Here is a 19,514-nt window from a genome sequence, read left to right as displayed (position 1 = left end):
CCCTCTTTTGTTGGAGACAGCAGGACCAAGTCGTCTGCAAAAAGAAGGAATTTAATTTCAGAGTCATTTAATGAGAGACCAGGTACTGCTGACTGCTCGAGTCTTTTTGCCAATTCATTAATATAAATATTGAAGAGGGTCGGTGATAGTGGGCAGCCCTGTCTCAAACCCCGTTCTTGAGTGAAGAATTCTGTTTGTTTGTTTCCAATTTTAATTGCACATTTGTTTTTTGAGTACATTGATTTTATTATGTTATATGTTTTTCCCCCTACACCAGTTTCAATAAGTTTAAAGAATAATCCATCATGCCAAATTGAATCAAAGGCCTTTTGAAAATCTACAAAGCAGGCGAATATTTTGCCTTTATTTTGGTTTACATATTTGTCAATTAGGGTGTGTAGGGTGAAAATGTGATCTGATGTTCTGCATTTAGGTAAAAAACCAATTTGACTTCTACTCAAGGCATTGTGTTCGATAAGGAATTTTATAATTCTGTTGTTCAAAATGCTACAAAACAACTTCCCCAGGTTACTGCTCACACAGATGCCTCGGTAGTTGTTGGGGTCGAATCTGTCTCCGCTTTTGAAAAGGGGTGTAATGAGTCCTTTGTTCCAGACATCAGGGAAGTATCCGACACTCAGAATCAAGTTGAACAGTTTTAGAATAGCCATACGGAGGTTGTGGCTTGCGTTTTTGAGCATTTCATTGAGAATGCCATCAGGCCCGCTTGCCTTTTTTGGTTGCAGGTCTTGGATTTTTTCTAATAATTCTTTTTCTGTTATTAGGTAATCTAAAGGGTTTTGATATTCCTTAATTGTCTTTTCCATATTGATCATTTTTTCGTATATTTGCATTTGTTCTGAGTTCATGTTATATTTACCATACAAGTTTTCAAAGTGGCCTTTCCATATATCTCCATTTTGTATGGCAAGTTCCTCATGTTGCTTTTTATTCAGTGTATTCCAATTATTCCAGAAGTTGTTTGAGTTTATAGATTCTTCAATTGTTTTTAATTGATTTTGAGTGAACTGTTCTCTCTTCCTTCTGAGTGTGCTTTTATATTTTTTAAGCTCATTGTAATAAGTAAGGCGTAAATCAGGGTCGTTGGGTTGTCTGTGCTTTTGGTTTGATAGTAGCCTAAGGTTATTTCTCATAATTTTGCAATCCCTATCAAACCATTTTTCCTTTTCTTGGCTATTATTATGAGTTCTTTTTGTTGTTTTAAGATTAGAAATTGATGCTAAGTAATGGAAAATGTTACTTAGGTTTTTGACAGCATTTACGCCTTCTTTACTATGGGGGTAAGTATTAATTAAAAAGTTTTCTATCAGTGAACTGACTTGGGGTTGGCAGATTGCTCTCAGGTAGTTTTCTTTGCTGTTTTCGGCCCATCTGTATTTTTCTCTAATGTTATAGAGCTTGCTGGGCCTTGTGAGTGTGTTAGTATTTTTTGTTATTTTAAAATAAACAGTAATTTGACTATGGTCTGATAGAGGTGTTAGTGGTTTGACCGTGAATGCTTTGAAAATGCTCTCTCTCTCTCTCTCTCTCTCTCTCTCTCTCTCTCTCTCTCTCTCTGTCTCTGTCTCTGTCTCTGTCTCTGATTCAAATTTAAATTGACTTTATCAGCATGACAAACATTAGGTGTTGTATTGTGCTCTGTCTCTTTCTCATTCTGTATACTCTCTCCTTCCCTTCATTGCCCCTTGCTCTCTCTCTTCCCCCCTTTCCTTTCCTTTCCTTTCTCCCTCTGTTTTTCTCCCTTCTCTATTGTGCTCTTTCCTTCTCTCTCCCCCATCTTCCCCCTTTCACCCTCTCTCCCTCCTTCCCTCCCTACTTCTCTCTCTGTCTCCCTTGTCCCATTTTCTCTCCCTTTATCTCTCATGGTGTCTGTGTCTCATTCCCTTCTCTCTCTCTCCTCTTCCTCTCTGTTTCTTTTCTCTGCATGTTACAGGGACTTAGTTACAGGTTTTAGTCATAAATGCTCCTGCAGTCAAGGACAGCAGCACGCGGTGTAAGGCCCTAATGGAGAGGGCCCAGCTAATGATTAGTCATCCTGATTAGAACCGCCTGCATGCAGCAGGGTTTGCATGGGCAGGCTCCCAACTGCTGTCAGCAAAGTTAGTCGGACACAGATCCGTTATTCACCCCCAAGGATCCAAACTGGGCCTGTGGGGAGGTGTTATGGGTTTTGGTGGAGCGGAATGACGTTTAGGGGTCGTTGGGGACACACTGGCGTGGAATGCGTCTCAAACCCAAACCCTCATGTCATCCCACACACCTTGGGTCTCTGTTCATGTCCTTAACCCAAGGACAACCTCCGTGGGTTAAGTACCTTACCCAAGGGTACAACAGCAGTGCCCTGGGGGGAATCCAACCACCGACCTTTTGGTCACGAACCAATTATCACTACGCTCATTATCACTACGCCATTCTGCTGTCAAGCATGATAGAACCATGGGCAAACCTCTACTTTGAAAGTTTAGTGAATCCTAAACCTGAAATCTGAAATTGGGTCTTAAAGTACAGTGCGGTTTCATTTTTGATACTCTTTCTCATCGTCATCTTCTTCTTCCTTCCTAATCTTCCTTGTCCTTTCCTCCCCTTCTCCCTTATAGATCACCATCAACGTGAAGATGATGATAATGATGATGACAATTTGGAGACGACGACAACAATAGATAGAACAGCTGCACGGGTTGAAGTGCATTACATAAGCAATGCTATCCATAGTTGTAGCAAATTATTATTTCGCTTGTCTGTTTGAAATGCTGCTGAGTCAGTGTGGACATTTGGAGGCAGATGTGCAAGAAGTGGCCTATTGTAAAGAATGAGGGAGGACACATTTTCACCCAGGGAGAGATTGGTTGATGTGTGTGACCTCAGACACCTACCATGCCTGTATGAGGTCAAAGTCATTACAGGTGAATGAGAAAAGGAAAACCAAGGGCGGTTATGATGTAATGGGGGGACCATGGGTTATGTGCTGTAACAATAAAGCAGAGAATGCAGCTATCAGATTTGCAGTTATAGGTAGTGGATTATATGTGAAGGATTTCCAGCTCTGCCCTCTCAGCAGCTGCTCTGTGTTTGGCATGGTCTTATCTTATCTTGGTGTGTTGGAGCGCATGTTCCTGGGGTTGCATAATTGGTGGTCCCGTGAGTTTCCTTCTCTGGCAGACTGGCTTGCTTCCTCCGATGTGCCACGTCGAGGTATAGCGGTGCTGGTGCTGGGCCCCTTTGACCTGAAAGCTCCTCCTCTCCTGCACCCACTGGAATTTAATATACTCAGTTTGTTCTTGCCCCCACTGGTCACCAATGAGAAATGGCCTGTGGCACAGTGTATCACATTATGTGTCATGAATGTTTTTAATTGTTTGCTGTACCTGATAAATAAGTTTAGCTAGCATAAAAGCAAGTAGTTGGAGAGTGACCCCAAAATTGATGGAGTGATCATGTTATCAGCAGCTTTCGGATTCGAACCAGTAGCATTTTGAACGTAGCGTTTTTCCACGGAAAGCAAAGAGTGGTTTGCGCAAGACACTGATTGACAGCATATGCTAGTTACACCTGTTGTTTGAATGAATCCCTACCCTTTTGCCCACACAATTAAGGACCTACTCAGCCTGATGCAAAACTCTGAGCTCTCCCCTGGAGTCCCATTCTCTCTCTCTCCTCTTCCCTGTCTGTGTCTTTCACAGTTTCTTTCCTACTTTCTCTCCCTCTGTATCTCTCTCTCTCTCTCTGTCCCTTCTTCTCTCCCACAGTCTGTATCTCTCCCTTCCTTCTCTCTGTCCATCTCTCTGAATGTACCTTTTACTTTTTCACACTCTGTCACCCTGTCTTTCACTCTTTCTCTCTGTCCCTCCTTCTCTCTCACTGTATGTTTCACACTCATTTCAGCATTCACAATTCCTCTTTCTGTCAGTGTGTTTTCCTCCACATAAGCTGTTATTACATGCATGGTTGATGTGACCTCTTTACTCAGTTAACCAGAGTGGGCAGAGAGCTCAACGTGCCTACAGGCCTTTTCTCCTTTGGGTCGGGGTCAGGGTCAGATAGCTCTTGCTGCTTGCATCAGTCCTGGAGTGTAGGAAGTGGTTGCTTCTTTGTAACCTTGGTGCCACTTCTCCGCTTCCTTGTCATAACCAGGAGGACATCACACCCACCTCTTACTCTGACCAAATGGTGTGTGATAGGGACTGAACTTGGGGGGGGGGGCGGGAGTGAGCAGGAGAGAGTGGGGGGAGCAGGCAAGGCGCCCAGTGGGACGTTGACACCCCAGCGATTTATCACCTCTCATCCCCCAGAATGCGCTCAGACCGACTCCAGCAGTCAGTCCAGCCACTCCCTTTATGTGGGCTGCGGGCCTTCAAAGACCCACTGCAGGCAGTGACCCAGTTCACATTGCCCAGAAATAGTGGGAGGCCGCTGCCACGCTCACGTTACGTCTGCACACTTTCACTCTGTCTGGCTGTGACCTGAGAGCTGGGGTTTTTTAAACATTGTTTTAAGGGATTAGGACAGGTTGGTGTTTTATAGCACATGGCTGACCCTCCTAAACAAACATACCAGATTTTTTTTCCCACTGCTTCCTACCATCGCATCTGTGTGTCATGTAATCCGTTTGGTACTTTATCTTTCCCTAACAGCCAGATCTGAGTTCACACGCACGTGCACACATGGACGCACATGCGAGCGCGCACACACCGACACACACTCACATACACTGGCATGCACCAGCTGCTTCTCAGTCCATGTCACTGTTGTGAGATTTTTTTTCCTGTGCCTCTGAAATAGATAATGACACTCTGTTCCAGCCATTCACCACTGGGGCTTCTCATCCTGTGAGCCACAGCCTGGTATTGTGGGTTAACAGTGTGGCACTCTGGGGAAACATTATGGTATTACAGATCCAGGAGAGAATCGGCAGTCAGTGCTGCCCAGACAGTTTGGGTGCAGCGCATCCCCTCTGGATCATGCAATTAGTGCCTTTTCCACCAGCAGGAGATGGTTGTCTGATATAAGATGACAGGGTGGCAGGCTATTCTCTGGGGGTTTTTGTGTGTGTGTGTCAGTCAGTTTAGTCTGTGGCCAGAGGAATTGCAAAGCTGCTAGAACAGAGGGATAAACTCAGGAAACACTCCCTGCAGATGAGTTTCTCTCCGGGGAGATCTGGGATCAGCCAACCTAAACCCGCTCCTCACCCCAGCTACTTTGAAGGAAAAGGCAGTGCTGATCAAGGGTCAGCAGGCTGGGTCCACCCTGTGAGCCGCAGGAGCCAATCAGCAAAGGGAGTGGGCATGGCCTGCATGTAGAAATTGGCATCTGCTGCCAGTGAGATCTCTCTCTCAGACGCTCCCGCCTTCTGGGAGATGGAAATTAGGTCAAAGGTGCAGACGTGCTCTTTAAAGCTGGCTATCTTGTTGTACTTGGCCCTGTACTTGGTACATGCTCTGAGGACGGTGCCAAAGACTTGCAGCTTCAGCAATCAAAATCAGAGTGTCTGAAAAGCGACTGCTTCACCACTGCCCCAGTTCCAAACCTTGCGCCCATCTCTGATTGGTCCCTGGGTGTTGCCTCTGGGCTTGTTTGAAACTAGCAGGAGGCCCTCCCTTGCTCCAGGGCCCTGTCTTACCCTGCCCAATGTCTGGGTGCAGCCATGCAATGGATGCATGTGGTGATCACAGCTTGTGTGTGAGCGTTTGCAGAGTGTGGGAGAGGGTGGGGCTAAGAAGCTGAGAACCGGCGACCTTGCGACACCTCGCTCACCACGGGCTCATTCAGCAGGAACCTGGGGTTTCTCCTTATTCCAAACCAGCACCTGAACGAGCTCCAACCAAATCCACCCCTCCCCCTTGCCCTCTTGGACAGGGGATCATTGCGGGTGCAGGGGCATGGCTTGCTAGGGTGTGGGTCCCCTGTGGTTTTCTGCAGGCTGCAGAATGTAGTTTTGCTCTCGTAGAATGCACTGTTCTGCGGGTTCTGACACTGTCACTGTCTGTTCAGATGTTTTTATCTTTCCAGAATTCTGTAGTCACGTGTGGGATGTGGGGGTTTGAGGAGGGTGTTTTTTAGTCTCTTGTTAATTGCATCCTCCCTGTGGTTTGATTGTCCAAACATTTCACATTACGTTGCGCACATTACGCCAATACTCTCATCCACAGCAGTTCGGGATAAAAGCATCTGCTAAATGACAGTAAGGTAATGTAATGTAGTAAAGTGTGAGTACACAATGGCATGAAAAGTTCTACAAACAGAACAGTACCAGAAATTATAAGATCATAAAATTCTCCCTTTGGGGGAGGAGGGGGGTGATTTTTTTTTTTAACATCTCTTATGCTTTCACCTAGGAGGACAATTTGCTTCTTCCCTGTGGTTTGATTGTCCAAAAGTTTATTGTCTTATCCGGAGCGACATACTTTGAAACAAGCATGTTTGTAACACAGTGCTGAGACAGCAAAAAGCACTGCTCCTCCCTCTCTGGTCGCCTCTGTCTCTCTCTCTCCCTGCTCTCCCATCTGAGCACTGAGAGCTGAACCATGCCGGAATCTGCCCCTCTTGTTTGCCATTCGACACGGTCACCAGCAGTGTTGGCGTAGTGCCCTGGCAACGCGAAAGCATCCCGTTCTCCAACCCGTTTGCATGAATCAAATGGAGAATGAAAAGAGCCACCCGGCTGCTGAGGCTCCCTCAGATTAATTACCTCTCGTAAATGACGTGGGACAGCCTGGTCCTTCTGAGGTGGGGTGGGGGATGGCACAACGCGGCTGTCACAGCCAGGCCTTCACCGTGGCAACTGGAAGTGTTCTGAGGAGCTGTTTCAGAGATGAGCTGGCAGGCGAAAACAGAAAGCGTGCAAGGGAAACTGGGCTGGCAGCCAATTGGGTCAGGTTAGCTGTCCCTTTTGTGCACTGCACGGGAATAACCGTGTTTCAGTGTGTGTGTCCGTGTCTGTGTGTGTCCGTGTCCTAGAGTTGACCTTAATAGAACGGCAGGAACGTTCTCGCACTGGAGATTGGAAATGGAGCTCGGGACCAGTGATGTACGAATGTTAGGAGTGACAGGAATCCAAACTGAAGCTGTCCTGTGTGTCCACGGTGTGTTTCTGCCCCATGGGACGGACATTCCAAGGGCAGCTTTTTTTTTTTTTTTTTTTTTTTTGATGGTGCATGTGACACACACACACTGTGTCCTGATTGGTTGATTGGCTGTGCCCTTCAGATGTCGGAGGCTTACTGCTATTCCTCTGCCCCCAGTTTTCCTCTGACTGGTTGCCCAGATACTGAAACATCAGCAGTGGACACACTTTGATGTTGGTATTGGGAGGGCCAGCCAAACTGGTCATTGCATGCATGTGGACGTGGCTTCATGAGGGGCTTGTAATCTCCTCCAGTGGCCATACCTGTTTTCCCTCCACCAGCGCACAGCTTTGGCAAATAGCACGGTCAAAAGTTGGCATCATCGGCCGCCCATTCCAGCACGTCGTAGCTGTGTGTAACCATGCAGGTGCAGTCCATCATTAGGGCCAAGGACTCTCACAGAAATCACATGACAGTCGATCTACCTTCCCTCCCCCAAAACAGCCCCCAAAACCGCCACCTTTCATGTGGCTTCCTGTCTGCTTGTGCATCTGCCTCAGCCCTCTTCTGTTCTTCCTCTTTTACTACTGATTCTGTTGGCTTTGATGTTTAGTCACACTGAGAAGAATGAGCGCAAAGCCTTCAGCACGCTGCGGTCAGGACCAGCAGCCTGAAACATGCTGATGCATCACAGAAAGAAGATACGGACTGAGACAGGCAGAGCATGGTCACGGTTTCGCTCCTCCAAGCACGTTAAAACAGTTAAACTGGCCACGTTTAAAACCCACCGCCACTGGTGTGGATATGCACTCAATTCGACGTAACGGCGATCAGACGATGGCCATCAGTATGCTTTAACATAATCAGATCATGATTTTAATAAAATTTAAAAAAAAAGGTTTTTTTGAGTGTTCAGATGTTCAGATGGACTTCATACAGAAGTCCCTAGATGTGATTGTGGCTTGTGGCAATGCAAGGGGTTCTAAAGACATTTGAACGAGAGTTCACATACACACACACATATTCAAGGACTTTCATTCATTCCATTCTCGCACATACTCTGATACACACACACATGCACACACATACAGTCTGCAGACGGCACAGCAGTATGTAGGTAGGATGTCCTGTAGCTTCATTGAAGCTTAATTGCAGGGTACTCTCCTGCCTCTGGTTGTGGTTCAGTCATCTGTCAGGGCAAACAATGCTCTCTAATTGGTTCAACGAAGATTTAGAACAGAAGGCCCTCTGGTGATGGGAGGGGGGTGTGGCATGTCGTTAGCTGGTAGATTGTGTTACCTTCTCTCCTGCTCAAAGTCACCGTGGCACTTTTTGTGGCTAAATATAGGCCCCTGGGTGTGGAAACCGAACATGGCCTTGAGTACTCCCTCGTGCCAGGAGCGTTCTATGGTGCCAGGGGAGGGCAGAAGGCTGCCAGAGACACCCAGCCTGCCCAGACACAAAACCCAAACTTTCAGAGGCTGATACAGGACCAGCAAGCAGCTCATACTTTTAACAGGGATAATTACAAGGATAAATGGTTGGCTTGGGCATTCAGGGAGATGGGCACTTGGATCCAACAAGTCTGTGAGCAGTGTTTGTGAAAAGCTGATTGGTTGCATGTGTATGTTAGTTAGGGCCACAACCCCTTGAGAAGAGTTAGAAGTAGAGAAATTAGATGCGTCACCAGACTTGATGTTAGCCCCCTCTAAAGTATTGAAAAGGTAGTGCAGGAGATGTATCTCCTCTCCCTGTGTTAGGCCCCTATTTTTCTTGCCTGATTTCTGAATTGTTCAGGGGGAGGGGAAGAGGAGATCAATGGATACCAGTCATCCTTCCCTGGCATTTCTTTGGAGCATGTCTTATGTCATGTATTGTCTTGTATTTTTGTGTGCCTTTTTTGTTCTGTGGTACTCCTGTGTTTTCATAATAACACTGGCCCCCTCTCCTCCCTCCTATTATTGTCATTGGGCAAGTCATGTTGTTTCAGTTTAGACAGCATTTGTATATGGCTAGGCCCAGCAGTGGTGTGCAGACAGGGAAACAGCCTCGTTGTAAATGCCATGCCATGCATCAGAGATGGAGCACATTACCACTGCGCATTACCATTACCACATAAACACCACTAATGCAGATGGGTACTGAGGTCCTGCTCAGACATATTTGGGGACATATGCTCTGGGGCAGGGGTCTCCAACCTTTTTTCATCTGAGAGCTACTTTGAAAAAATGAAAGTGGCGGAGAGCTACTCATGTCTTACATTATGTGAATAAGTGTGAGTAATATATCAAAACACTCACATTAACCAGCTGAATTAAGCTACTTTTTTTCAAAAGCATCTTAAATTCACATCAGTAGCATGCCAAATGTATGTTTTGTATCCATCTGTTTCAAATTTCAATGTGTCAAGCTCACTGTAGCAAGGGGCGAGAGCAGTCACCCTGGGTGCAGCCTCGAACACGGGTGTACGGAATACCAAACTGCAGCTTTGACTGTGACGACAAAGAGCCCAGCTCGTTGGTATGGCAGCCAGAGCGCGTACTCAACCATAGTGACAGCACTCTGTCACACTCACATAATATATCAAAATATCTTAAATTCACATCAGAGTCTTAGAAAACATTACTACGTGTTTATGTCAGGCAAATTTGGTGATCATTGGATGCTATTTTGGAACATTAAGCCACGTTAAGCCTTTTCCTTATAATGGGCATCAGTAGAGAGGAAAATGCTTAATGTAAGATAACGTCCATACTCACAGGATTTCGGTTTTGATTTTTTGACAGGTGGAAGTGTTTATGACAAGACATGTCCGAGAAAAATTTGGTGATCATTGATCGCTGTTTTGGAACATTAAGCCACATTAAGCCTTTTCACGTTAAGAGCTTTAGAATGTCCCTGAAGTGGCGCTGAACGTTGCATCTTTTACCGACTGAAACACTGGCACCGCAGATGAGGCACACACACTTGTCCTTCACATTCTTGGGGAAAAAAAAACACTCGTTCCCATTCCTCATGAAAATAGCCTGGCCACTCTCTTTGTTCATCATAAATCTGGTTATTTTATAAGCTAAACTGGCTTGCTAACACCACTGAACTCCTTGCTTTAGCTCAGTAGCTGAGTAGCTCGCCCCTTTTGGCGAGCTACTCAAAAACAGGCAGTGAGCTACCAGTAGATCACTAGCGACGTGTTGGAGACTCCTGCTCTGGGTTATAAAAGCTGGTTTACACCCCTATGCTTCTGATGGAAAGTCAGGTTTAATATCATAGTATAGCAGCTAAATGACTCCCAGATAAATGCAGACCTGCACCTCTGATTTTTTGATTACTTTAGTCTTTATTTGCCTAACAGATGCCCTTATTTATGGCTCATAGTGTACATCATACTTATTTACACAGATAAATATTTGCAGGAGCCATTCAGTTGCAGTGTTATGCGTCAGTTGAAGTCTATTACAACCATGCCTGACCTGCACAGATTCAAACCTGCAACTCCCTTGTGACACCCCATAGTTTTATAACTGTGAAGGGGTGAAGGATGACCACACCAGGAGGGAACAGGCTGTGGTCGATTTCGTGTAGGATCTAATGCCCAGAGCATTCTCTAAGGCCATGCTTCTCCTCAGTGTATCGACCATCTGACAGCCAAGCTTCTTGTCTCAAAGTGAGGCTTATGGTGCTGTGCTGGGTGAGGGCAGACATAAAACAGTCTGTCTCTCTCTATCTCACTGTTGTGGGAAAGCAAGGTTCCAGTCACGTAGCTAACAAAGCTATCAAAAGTCAGGGAATGGTTCCTTTGCCGAGCTGCAATTCCTGTGCTGCAGCCTGCAGGGTAAGGGGCATGTTATGGCCAATTTCAAGTGGCGATATGAGTGCTGCTTCACACCCACAATGGCTGCCAAGGGGGGTTGATCACAGATCTGTCTGATTGGCGCCTCTGGGCATAATCCTACCTCCACCTACCCCCACCCATGGAAAGAAGGCAGAGTCATGAGTATCTTCCTAGCAGAGGCTCAGCAGTGAATAACAACTTTTCTGCATATGTGTATCAGGGGTTGTGAATTAACTTTATTTAAAATTCCAATGGGTGAATGTGAGTGTTGTAGAGCTCAGCAGTCAAGGACCGAACAAGGAAGGTGGCAGGTGAGGCAGGCACTGGAGTGCAGTTTGATGTTCCCCTAAACAACTCTTCAGAGCCCTGCCTTTCAAAAGTAAGACCTCAGGATAAACAAGGCTGTTCTGTATTAACATGGGCCTGTCTCTCTGTCGTTGTCTTTCAGCTCTTCAGGGAAGTCAGAATAATGAAGATATTAAACCACCCAAATATCGGTAAGTGGAGCCCTTTTGGCTGATCCAACTGTAGGCTTACAGTTGTGAGTTGATTAATTGATTAATTGATTGATTAATTGATTAGTTGATTAATCAAAATTTTTCTGATGAAATTTTGACAATTATATTTTCATTGAGTGTCCGTAGTGAGTGGTTCTGTCACTCGAGTCTCATTCAGAATATTATATTCTTAAACAGGTGTACAGTGAGTGAGGTTATACGAGTATACAGCACCCATCTGCTACTGCTGCCATACTACTTCCTGACTCTGCCCCCAAAAGCCCTCCCGACACTGCATATGCTCCTGAGAGACCCCCTTTTGGCTTTACTCAGAGTCAATGGTGAGCTCTCATTGGCTGGGATGAGCACACCCTGGCTACTCAAAAGACTTCTGGACCGCCACAGGGCATCTACCTAACACCCTCACATGCTTCTCTGCACTCATGCTTCATAACCTTAGAGCAGAGGCCTCATGGATCCAAGGATTTTTGTTATATGGGTGTGTTAATCCAATGGTGTGTGTTTGCTGTCAGCCTATCCATATGTGATACAAGTCCAGTGGTGTTTTGAAATGATGACCAGGAGTTTGCACCGAGTGATGTCACTCATTTGCTCCCACATAAAGGGAGACACTCGGGATAGGAAACGTGCTCTGTTTCCAGCTACTGTGCATCCTGCTGTCCTCATTATTATGATACGAATTAGCCATTGGCGATGGTTTCCACTGGAGAATCTCTCATTTCCCTGCCTAATTTTAGCTTCTGTCACCTCCCTTGTATTGTTGTCAGTGTCTGTGGGGGGGAGAGGCCTGTGCTGAAGCGCCAGTCAAAGCACAGCCTGATATGCAGCTCCCAGCTCCACAGAGGAGCCATGCTGAGGGAGAGGAGAGCAGCAAGGGGATACCCTGGGCCTCAGGACCACAGGGGCGAACACACTATGCCCTCTGTGATTGAGTCGCCGAACCTGGGCTCTTCATCTCAGGGTACCGGGCATCCTGTCTCTGGTTATCACTTGAATTCCTCCCCTTGTTCGACCTACTTTTTGCTTTATTACCTTTAAATTGTGTGACTAGGTTAACAGAGAATGAGACGTTTTTCAATCACCACCAGGCCTCCACCTTGCAGCACAACAGTGCAAGTGAAAAACAGTAACTTAAAACTCAGCAAAACACAGGAACCAGCCTGTGCAAAGCCACAGGCTCATGGGGGCTCAGCCAGTGGCTGGCAACCAGACACACAAAAAAAGTCAATGCATTATAGGCAAATTTGTGTATTGGTGATGAAGACAATCGATCCTCCATTGACATATTGATACAAAACATTGTTTGTAGTTATCAATATGTCACTAACACATTTTCAAAGTCAGCAGTTTTGTGGCAACAGGTGAAGCTTCCCTTCATGGTGCGATCATGTAGGGTCTGGCTTTGTAATTACAAGGATGCAGATTCAAATCCTTCATGTGGCTACTGCTGTTCCAGTGTGCTTTACCTGAACTGCCTCACTGAGCATTCAGCAGTGTAAATGGACAATATGAATGTAAGATGTAAAAGTCATCTCAGAGGAGGGAGTCTAGTACGCACATGGAAAATGTACCGCTGTCATTCTGGATACCAACGGTTATTTATCCCTCTGCGCAATACAACAGCAACAGAGTGGAGGGACATTTTGTACTGAAGTGTGTGACAGGAAGTAAGAAACAGGAAGTGGGGGCCCCCATAGCAGCAGAGCGAGTGGTTGCTGACCACAGAGGTTTTTGTTGCTCGAAGCTTTTCCCCTTTTACGACCTTTTCTGAATCAGCTACAACACATTAAGTTCACCATCTCACCATAAAAGCCTTACTTGTGCATGAATACTGGAGTGAGGTAAATGTTCAGATATGTCTTCATGCAGGCTAATGACCATTTGTTGCACTCTGTGTTCCCTGGGGTGCTACATTGAAGTGGGAATCAATTGGAGGATGGGCACTACTCCACTGACTTCATCCAAGCAAGGATTTGTAAGCTAGGGTTCTGATGAATGGCAGGATTCCTGGGAATGGTGACACAAGGAAGTCTTGGCTAGCCTTCCCACCTCAATCTTTTACACTAATATTAGCAAATAACACTGCTGGTTTTGAACCAAGGCTGCTGGGCTCAACCTACAGTACAGCGCTATATTGACAGCCATGTGGGAGCCCCACCTGAGCGCAGGGTGAACCTCTTTCCTCTCTCTCTTCCCCTACAGTCAAACTTTTCGAGGTCATCGAGACAGAGAAGACGCTGTATCTAGTGATGGAGTACGCTAGTGGAGGTGAGTGGTCTGAAATGGGGCCAGGGCTGACAGAAGGTCAGAGCGGGGGGGTGTTGGGGGGTGGGAGAGAAGGAGGTACAGGGGTTCAGGAGAGAAGGACAGAGAGATGTTATCAGCTGCTGCTGGAAGAAGCCGCCCTTGTAACAGCAGTAACATTGCTTTACCACTGGAAGGCAAAAAGAAGAAGAATTTGGTATTATGTCAGAAGCGGTCACTTTCTAGCCGCGGGGGGTAGTCTCGTGCCATTGTGGAGGTTAAAGGCTGTTTCTCTTGACAAGGTGAGGGAAAGGGAGGATGTACGTTCTACCGAGGCAGTCCCACTGTCACATTCACCTCTAGTGGTTCCAGTCTACAGGACCTGCAGGAGAATGGTTATGTAGTTCTGAGGCCATACCGCCACTGGTTCCCCGCCCACAAGAGGAACAAGAGATGGTGGAAACATGATGCAACTCATAGAAGGCGATGTATGCCCCACCCCACATCCCCTAATACAGCATGTCATCACAGGGTGGTTGGAGACACAGCAGTAAGGGCTGTGCTACAAGTGTTTCTCACCTTCACACTGTGAGCTTGTGTCCCACAAGCTCACATGCTTCACGCACTCTTTACCTTATCTATTTACCTTATCTATGGTCTCTCCCCCCCTCTCTCTGCAGGGGAGGTCTTCGACTACCTCGTAGCCCACGGGAGGATGAAGGAAAAAGAGGCCAGGGCTAAATTTAGACAGGTACCGCAGTGCGCTCCACCATCCCAGTGCTCCCCAACACAGCAGGCCTGGTAGTGAGCCACCTCAGGTGGCTTGGTGCCAGGAGTGGACTCCCTGCCCAGCCCTCCCTGTCTCACCCCATTCACCATGCTAGGCCCTACCCACAAACCCTGCCCACAGCCCCACCCTGCCATGCCCCAGCCACGCCTAACACACACGATCCCCTTCCATGCCCTGCCTGGTCTGGAACACACAGTACGTGCACCTCCACACACCTGTGTCTGTGTCATCTAATCAAGACAGTAGTATGGAGCGGTGTCTAGGGGAACAGCAGTTATAACCAGACAAGTACAGGTTTGACCCAAATGGTATTTTTTTTAAGGAACTGCACAGGTATATGGACCATTACATTCAATGGATGGGCATTGCTTGTACTGTCTGTGTCCTGTCAGCCCATCCAGTTTGTGTAAAGATCTGTGGATTTGTTCAGTTCTGATCTTCCCCCACCGCACTTGTTTGGACCTAGCCACACCTCAGAGGGTCCCTGCATGAGCAGACATGCCTGCATGGTCGCCATTGAGAATGCTGCCCCCAGTGTAGTGTTTGCTTCTCACACCTCCAGTAGTCCCAGACTGTCTCTACCAAGGGGACTCGGGCAGATGTAAAACAAAATCAGTCAAAATTCCCCAGAGCCATTCAGCACATTATTAGAGGTTCCTCTCACACTTCTTTTGCTTACATTTCAGTGGTCCTCCTTTAACAGTAACTTCTGTGTTGCCAGCCCTGATTTTGCTGTTTATCTCTTTTTTAGATTGTGTCCGCAGTACAGTACTGTCACCAGAAGCACATTGTACACAGAGACCTCAAGGTAAGAAAAGCAAGAGCTTGGAGTGATTCTCACTTGGTTAGAGTGGCACTCATTGACTGTCAGTCACCTGATATCTCAGTTTTATTTATGGATCATTATAATATTATGCAATTGTTTTTACAATATTAGTCACCTTTAACTAAAAGGTCATTTTGCTGTAATTATAACATCTCTGACCCATTATTTCAGTGTTCACTCATAACACTTAGGGTTATGTGTTATTACAGTTTTAATCACCTGTCATCAAAGTGTAGTAACCGATGAATAATCCAGGTGAGTAACACTAGTAACTGGAGAGCTGTGAAAAGCAGGGTGATATCTGTCACTACAGAGGCATGGTGGATGTTAGGGGAAGGGCAGCACCCTCTTGCTGGTATGAATCACCCTCCTTCTATTTCCCTCGCAGCCCATTTCATGCTCTGTTTCCACTTCTACCCAGAATTATAAATGATTTATGAGCAGAGAGATAAAAGTGCAAATAACTGGACCAGCGCTAAACAGGGGGCTGAGGGACAGTGAGATTTAACTCTTTGAAGTAGTGCTTGCCACAGTGAATCATCCTCCCCTGTGTTCCCATTGGCTGAACTGTCACTAAACTGCTAAATGTGTACATCAAGGGGCACCACTCAATTCTGATTTGCACCAATCAACAGTGTCTCCCTCATTGTCTTCCATTGAATGAACGATTTGAACAGGAAATGCTGAAACTCCTTCAGCTACTCTGATTCAGCCATATTCTAAGATATGATGAGGACCTCATAAGATGTCCAGGAAGAGTTTTAGTTGATATTTCCCTCAAATCTTCCCTCATATTTTATTAAAAATGCAGAACATTTGTTTTTAACAGACCTCATAGACTGATTAGGTCTTGTTTTTGGGAGCTCGTCCTCATGGTCACTGAACAGAACCATCCAAAGTCAAGTTGAACCAGCTGTCCCATTTGGTAGTGATGGAGTTAGCTCTGATCCCTGCACCCCCTCTCTTCACCCCTACCCCTTTCAGGCCGAGAACCTCCTCCTGGATGCAGACATGAACATCAAGATTGCCGACTTCGGCTTCAGCAACGAGTTCACGCTGGGCAGCAAGCTGGACACGTTCTGCGGCAGCCCGCCCTACGCCGCGCCCGAGCTCTTCCAGGGGAAGAAATATAACGGGCCCGAGGTGGATGTCTGGAGCCTAGGGGTCATCCTGTACACGCTGGTCAGCGGCTCACTGCCCTTTGACGGACAGAACCTCAAGGTCCTCTACTTCCTCTGCCCCAGCCTGATTTTCATTTTGTGGTTGGTGTCTGGGGGATTCAGTAGAGACTGAGAGATGTGAAGGAACTGGTTTTAGCTGAGTTCCATTTGGGAAATTCTTTCACAATAGTCAGGGTTTTGACTGGGAAAAAATTCTATCTGTCAAAATGACAGGCTGGTTGATAAACCTTGTCTGGTCTTATCTGGTCTTTCAGCTGTCATCATTTTCATAGGTCAGTAAATCATTGTTACTATAAGAGTATCACCAAGAAAGCTGGCCTGGTACAGATATTTTACAAAAGCAGTTCCCTTAAATTGAATTGCTTCACAATGAGTATTTCATTTAGCCTATGGCCATAACATTCATTGAATTTTGGGTTCTGCAAGCAATAGCCCTGCACTTCTGAAATTCATAAAACAATAATTCATCAACAGTAAGTGAATTCAAAGATATTCATTTATTTTAGCTGTTTAATTTACAAAATTCATTTTGAACATCAGTTCTCGAACATTAATGAGAAGTCAAAAAGAAACACAAATTTGGACAGTCATTGAAATGACATTTGTGCTGTTATGCAGTCACCTTAAATGATCCCTGCTTTGCAAGGTTTCATGCATTAAATCTGTCACAGGCTCTGGGAGAGAATTGCACAAGGCTGATAGTGATTGTCCCCCACACCCTTACAATTTTTGCAACCTGTTGGTCTGTGTTGCAGACTGTTCCTAATGCAGGTGGACAATGTAAAGTGTAGATAGGTAGTCTCATTGATTTCAGATAGAGACTTTGAGGCATCCCTGACTTTGAATGCAGCTCGGTGCTTTTAAATGGTTGCTGTGACATAAAGAAAAGGGTCAACTTGACTAGAGCACCAGTGTGACACCTTTTAAGGGGCAGAACAAAGCTGAAAGTGTTTTCTATATATCACATTCAGGGTTTCTTATCTGTCAGAATAACAGACAGAATAAAATATTCTCGGTCAAGGTTTACAAAATTTGGAAGATGCTGGGTAATTGTCAGTTAATGGAAACATGATAACTGACTTTGTTTTATTTTATGTTGATGCAAGTAGGGTGTGTCGTGTGTCATACGTTTAGGTGTGCATCAGTGGCGGCTGGTGAGCTGGAAGCAGGGGAGGCTGAAACATTACCTTTAAATCTATCATTACTTTCAACCTGTTCCCCTGTATCCTCCTTGATTAACAATAAAACAAATAATTCACAGAATAATTGACACCAATCATGTAAATGGAGTAAATGATATGCTCGCGAAACAGCAGAGATTGTCTTGCGAAAGCTACAATGTGAGACTGTTTAATTAACAAGGATGGCATTTATCGATTTAAATTACATTAAATGCTCATGACACGTCACAGCTTTTGTGAGGTCTGTGTTGTAAACGTTATTGTTCATTGCACTCAACCTAACCTAAAAGTTTATTCTCAGTAATTTAAATCGATCTAACTAAATTTAGCTCCATTTTGTAATTTAAATTTTGTAACACAAGCAAGCTATAGGCCTAATATGAAACATTTAAGGGAAAGCTTTGGGATTACTTAACACTTAATTGTTCAAATTGCCATCCTTGTTAATTAAACAACTTCATGCTGTAGCTTTTGCAATAGCACACAAACTACAGACAATCTGCGCTGTTTCGTGAGCCTAATCATTTACTCTATTTACGCATTGGTGTCAATTATTCTGTGAATTATTTGTTTTATTGTTAATCAAGGAGGATAAAGGGGAACAAGTTGAAAGTAATGATAGATTTAAAGGTAATGTTTCAGTCTCCCCTGTTTCCAGCTCACCAGCCATCACTGGTGTGCATACATGTGTGTTTGTCTGTCTGTGTGCATGTGTCCCATGCTTTGCATGAACTCCTGCTGCTCTCTGCTGCCCCCTGCAGGAGCTACGAGAGCGTGTTTTGAGGGGGAAGTACAGGATCCCATTCTACATGTCCACAGACTGCGAGAACCTCCTCAAGCGCTTCCTGGTGTTGAACCCGACCAAGCGTGGCACTCTTGAGGTGAGAGAAGACAGAAAAAAGCAAATACTTCCTTTTCAGCAATCACCATCACCCTTCCTCATCCTTCTCCACCCTTGCTTTGACACACACACACACACACACACACATATAGCTGTACAAACACTCCCATCTTCCTTAGCTGTGACAATGACACAGCTCTTAAGGTTGGGTTTCCAATTCAAGCAAGAATGCATTAAACAGCCACAGATGTGTGTTCTTAATCTCATTATATAAAGTAAATGGGGCAGTTACTACCATAAAGTTGTTAGCATTGCTGTAGCATTCACTTATCCTGAATGGATTTAGTTAGACAGTATTGGTGTGATGTGTCTTAAATGTGCTCGATGCAGCTGGTTCTGTTTAAGGGATTGTGCAGTACAGGTGAACCCCACTTGCTTGCACAGTGCTCTGGTGGAGAGGCGACTACATGTCCCTGCATGCTCCTCTGTGGGACCTCTCAGGCACTGCATGGAGCTAAATCCTAAAAAGTCTCACGGTCGCATGCCAATATCGTGGTATTAAACCAGCCAATTATGAGGAGAAATAGACCCCTCTGGCTCTGCCTCTCCACTGGCTGTTTTCCTGGATTCTGGGAGATAAATTGCATCCTGTCCTCATACATCCTCTCACCTCTGTGACCTGGATATTGTAAACATGAAGGAAGCAAGACATGTCATTGTTTATTTCCCTTGACAGAGGATGCATAGAGGATGCAAGAGAGTTTTTCAGACATCTGTGACAGAGGTCCGTGCACATATGTCATATTCCATGCACTCCTTGCTAAAAACACATTTGTCCAGAAGGGAGGGGGGGGTTGCTAAGCGACATACTGAATTGGTGATATTTAAATGAATGAGGAAGCTCCATTTCCGTCACTGTGTTAGATACCTCTTTCTCTTCTCCTTGCACCTCTTTCTTGTCTCCTCAACATGTTTCCCAGAGGCAGGGCCGTATTAAGAACACAAAGGGCCCTGGGGCT

At 45.6% G+C, this 19,514-nt stretch overlaps 1 protein-coding gene across 10 annotated transcripts in view; it reads left to right on the top strand.

The window, feature by feature from the left end:
• Window positions 1-19,514, top strand: part of LOC118792438 (MAP/microtubule affinity-regulating kinase 3-like) — a 50,974-nt gene that overhangs the window by 10,198 nt on the left and 21,262 nt on the right. For all 10 annotated transcript variants that reach the window (XM_036550289.1, XM_036550287.1, XM_036550288.1 and 7 more), the window contains exons 4-9: window positions 11,363-11,411; window positions 13,635-13,700; window positions 14,357-14,427; window positions 15,218-15,274; window positions 16,277-16,513; window positions 18,416-18,535. In XM_036550289.1, coding sequence (XP_036406182.1) covers window positions 11,363-11,411; window positions 13,635-13,700; window positions 14,357-14,427; window positions 15,218-15,274; window positions 16,277-16,513; window positions 18,416-18,535 — 600 coding nt within the window. The remainder of the gene's footprint in view (window positions 1-11,362; window positions 11,412-13,634; window positions 13,701-14,356; window positions 14,428-15,217; window positions 15,275-16,276; window positions 16,514-18,415; window positions 18,536-19,514) is intronic.

This window comes from Megalops cyprinoides, chromosome 17, assembly GCF_013368585.1.
Source record: "Megalops cyprinoides isolate fMegCyp1 chromosome 17, fMegCyp1.pri, whole genome shotgun sequence".
NCBI lineage: Eukaryota > Metazoa > Chordata > Actinopteri > Elopiformes > Megalopidae > Megalops > Megalops cyprinoides.
The sequence above is the reverse complement of the archived record's forward strand: the minus strand, read 5'-3'. Positions and strand labels throughout refer to the sequence as shown.